The 2,921-nt window shown below is 36.6% G+C and overlaps 1 protein-coding gene across 1 annotated transcript; it reads right to left on the reverse strand.

Moving 5' to 3' along the window:
- Positions 1 to 652: 652 nt before the first annotated feature.
- On the reverse strand, positions 653 to 2,567 carry LOC149244275 (methylesterase 17-like). Its single transcript, XM_089374783.1, has 4 exons — positions 2,198 to 2,567; positions 1,951 to 2,091; positions 1,515 to 1,640; positions 653 to 1,291 (listed from the first exon to the last, which is right to left on the reverse strand). Exons 1-4 carry the CDS (start codon positions 2,441 to 2,443, stop codon positions 1,013 to 1,015), a joined length of 792 nt encoding a protein of 263 aa, XP_089230909.1. The 5' UTR covers positions 2,444 to 2,567; the 3' UTR covers positions 653 to 1,012.
- Between the last annotated feature and the right edge of the window lie 354 nt (positions 2,568 to 2,921).

Genomic DNA, 2,921 nt, shown 5'->3' on the forward strand with positions numbered 1-2,921 from the left:
TATAGAGGGAAAAATAGGCATTATGGGGATGAATTCTGATCTGTCATAGTCCATATTTTCTGAGATCATCGACAGAATGAAGTTTGTCAGTCTCTCCTCAGACCAGTATAGTGCTATTTTTAATGTTTCTTTTCCAAGAATCCTACGACCAGATTATCAGAGATTTTGGATGCAATATGTATATGTAAAGTTTCTTCCAAAATAATATAAAGTACTGCTTTTACTTTATCGAAGAAAACAAACTTCCCCAAAATAAGCAATATTCTTCAACCTAATAAGATTTTTAATGAATTGGTTCTATTATGCATAGGTATGACAGTATGTCTACACCATAAGGTGTGATTGCAGCAAAACATTATGACTGTTCCTGAGTCTTATTGATTTACTGATTTAACAACTTACAAAGAATATCTCACAACAACTTACAAAGAATATCTCACAACAACTGGATGAGAAGATTGTTCAGAGTCTGCTCTCAAAACAGATAGCGTGTCACATCAATAAAGCAACTTGTCAGTGTATAATGTTTTATAAATATGTGATTTGTCCAAATAGTTATGGAGGCTGCCTCGTATTGAAAGAATTAAATTCAAGATTTCTCAATAACAAAAGTGCATTAATAAAAAAAATTCTACCAATTAAACCAACCATCAAAACTAAATCATTTTTGTCAATAATTACTCAACATATAGAACTCACAATACATTTATCTGTTTTATTAACATAACACTTATAGAAAAATATTAATATTAACGAATCGTCTATAAGATAATTTGTAACATCACGTACTCGGCACTGACAAACAAAAAAAACCCGACCCACAAAACTAAATATGAGAATCCTTCACCTACATGCATCCCACCAGCTGGACATTTGTCCAACTATTAACTAGGCAGTCCACCAAGAGAGTGACACATTCAGAATGTACCGAGCATGAACATCATCAATAGCACAATCGTATATACAATTAGTATATTGCTGAAGATCAACTGTAACTGTTGTTGGACAATGTTCAACCTGCAAACAGCTGGGCAATATAAAGCAAGTTTCTGTGGAGCTCCAAAGGGGAAGAAAAGAAGGGGCTGTGATCAGAATCCATGTTCAAGACCTTATCAGGAGGCCACATCTTGATCATGTCCTCCTGTTGATCCAATGATACAATTCTGTCCTGCAAGGTCTTTATATAAACTCTTGGAACCTTCATAAATTCTTCCGAGGTCGCAATAAATTTGGCTCCTTGTAATGCCAGCAATGGTGTTGGTCTTATCAGCAGGGATGCCAGAGCTGCATCCTGTAATTTGAATATACCCCACATCAATACTAATGGAAAGAAAAAATGAGTTATTGTTGTTTGGCTGTCATATAGATATAGTCCATTTGGGTCTCAGTGAAATCCATTGTGTAACTACAGAAAATTGCGTAAAATCAGATGGGTTGATCCTTTTCAAAAATGGGCCTTAACAAATAGTGAAATTGACAGGTTTATTTGTTGTGTTATTCTGATAGATTTGTACCTCAGGTGGGCTGAGTTGATATAGAAATTCTTGTTGCAGTTCTCTGTGAATCATTGCACTTGTTGGCGGTTGTTCTGATCCGAGGCCATAGTAAAATTCAGATACCTTAAACAGGTCAGGAACTCCCTGCACAGATTCAGAGGGAAAAGTTTCATTTCCCAGATCTCAGACAATAAAATACACACATAAATGAAACTAAGCATATGAAACATGTTTGCAGATATATGAGTTTCTAGAAAATATAGCGCCAAAACAGCATGTACAGTGTTAAAAATCTGCGTAAATGTTTCATATGCTTAGATCCAGTTTCATACTTTCCACAACATATACAGCAAAATTTTTATATCAAGAAAAACAAGGAATGTCCCTAAAATCATCTCTGCAGCTCAGATTATAACATTGAACAGCAGTAAGTCCTTTCTATTCATAAGGGGACCTGCTGGACATCTTGTTCAGTACAAAATCCATGAGATAGCATGGTAGCAGCAATATAAACTGCAACTGCAATCTTATGGCCAAACACATGGATTGCATGGCTCAAGCTCAGACCTCCAGCACTATGACCAACCAGCACAACCTACACCGAAAAAACAACAGATTAAAACCCAAATAGCTTCACAAATTACATGGCAACTGAACTAGCTTCACTACCACAGGCAATTGAATCCATGGATATTCCAGACCTTCTGAGAGTAAGGTATCTCTGAGAGTATTTTCATGAGAGGCATGTCATAATCCTCAAAGGAAGTGACTGAATCAGGATCCACAGTGCTCAGCCCTGATCCTGTGAGATCCATGGCAGTGACCTTGTGCCCGGACTTTCGCAGAAGATGGATGAGCTTGTACCAGCACCAAGCTCCATGGCCTGCACCATGTATTAGCACAAAATGGAACTTGCCATATTGATGGTCCTGGCAAACATTTTCCATTGCCACGAAGCTCCTCCTCCTTGATTTTGGTGATGGTGATGATGGTGTAGAATGGAGCTTTTTGGCCGCTTTATAACCATGAAAGTGAAAAAAATGTATGATGGGGCCTGTTTGCAGTCACCACTGATGGATTGTCCTTGGTTATATTCTGAATGAAGCTAAAATAGTGTCAGGTTCATGGGCAAGCTGGAGGCAGATAATTATCATAATCATTTGAAGTTTGGATTGTGTAATGTGATTGGGTGAAAGATTAAAATGATTTTAAAAAACATGGGTAATCCCTTCAATCAATGAGAAATTATAAACTCAAATGTATATCAACAATACCCTTTTCACTTTTAGATCTATTATGTAGAACCAAAATGATAATCATAACATTCTCTGAATAAAAATCTTGCAACGATTTTTGGGATTAAAAAACACAATTAAGTCAATAAAGAGTATCAAATTGTTGGAACCTACAAGGGTGGCGATTGCA

This window comes from Pinus tabuliformis, chromosome 8 (genome assembly GCF_031772625.1).
Source record: "Pinus tabuliformis cultivar Carrire ecotype Pingquan chromosome 8, CPIR1, whole genome shotgun sequence".
NCBI lineage: Eukaryota > Viridiplantae > Streptophyta > Pinopsida > Pinales > Pinaceae > Pinus > Pinus tabuliformis.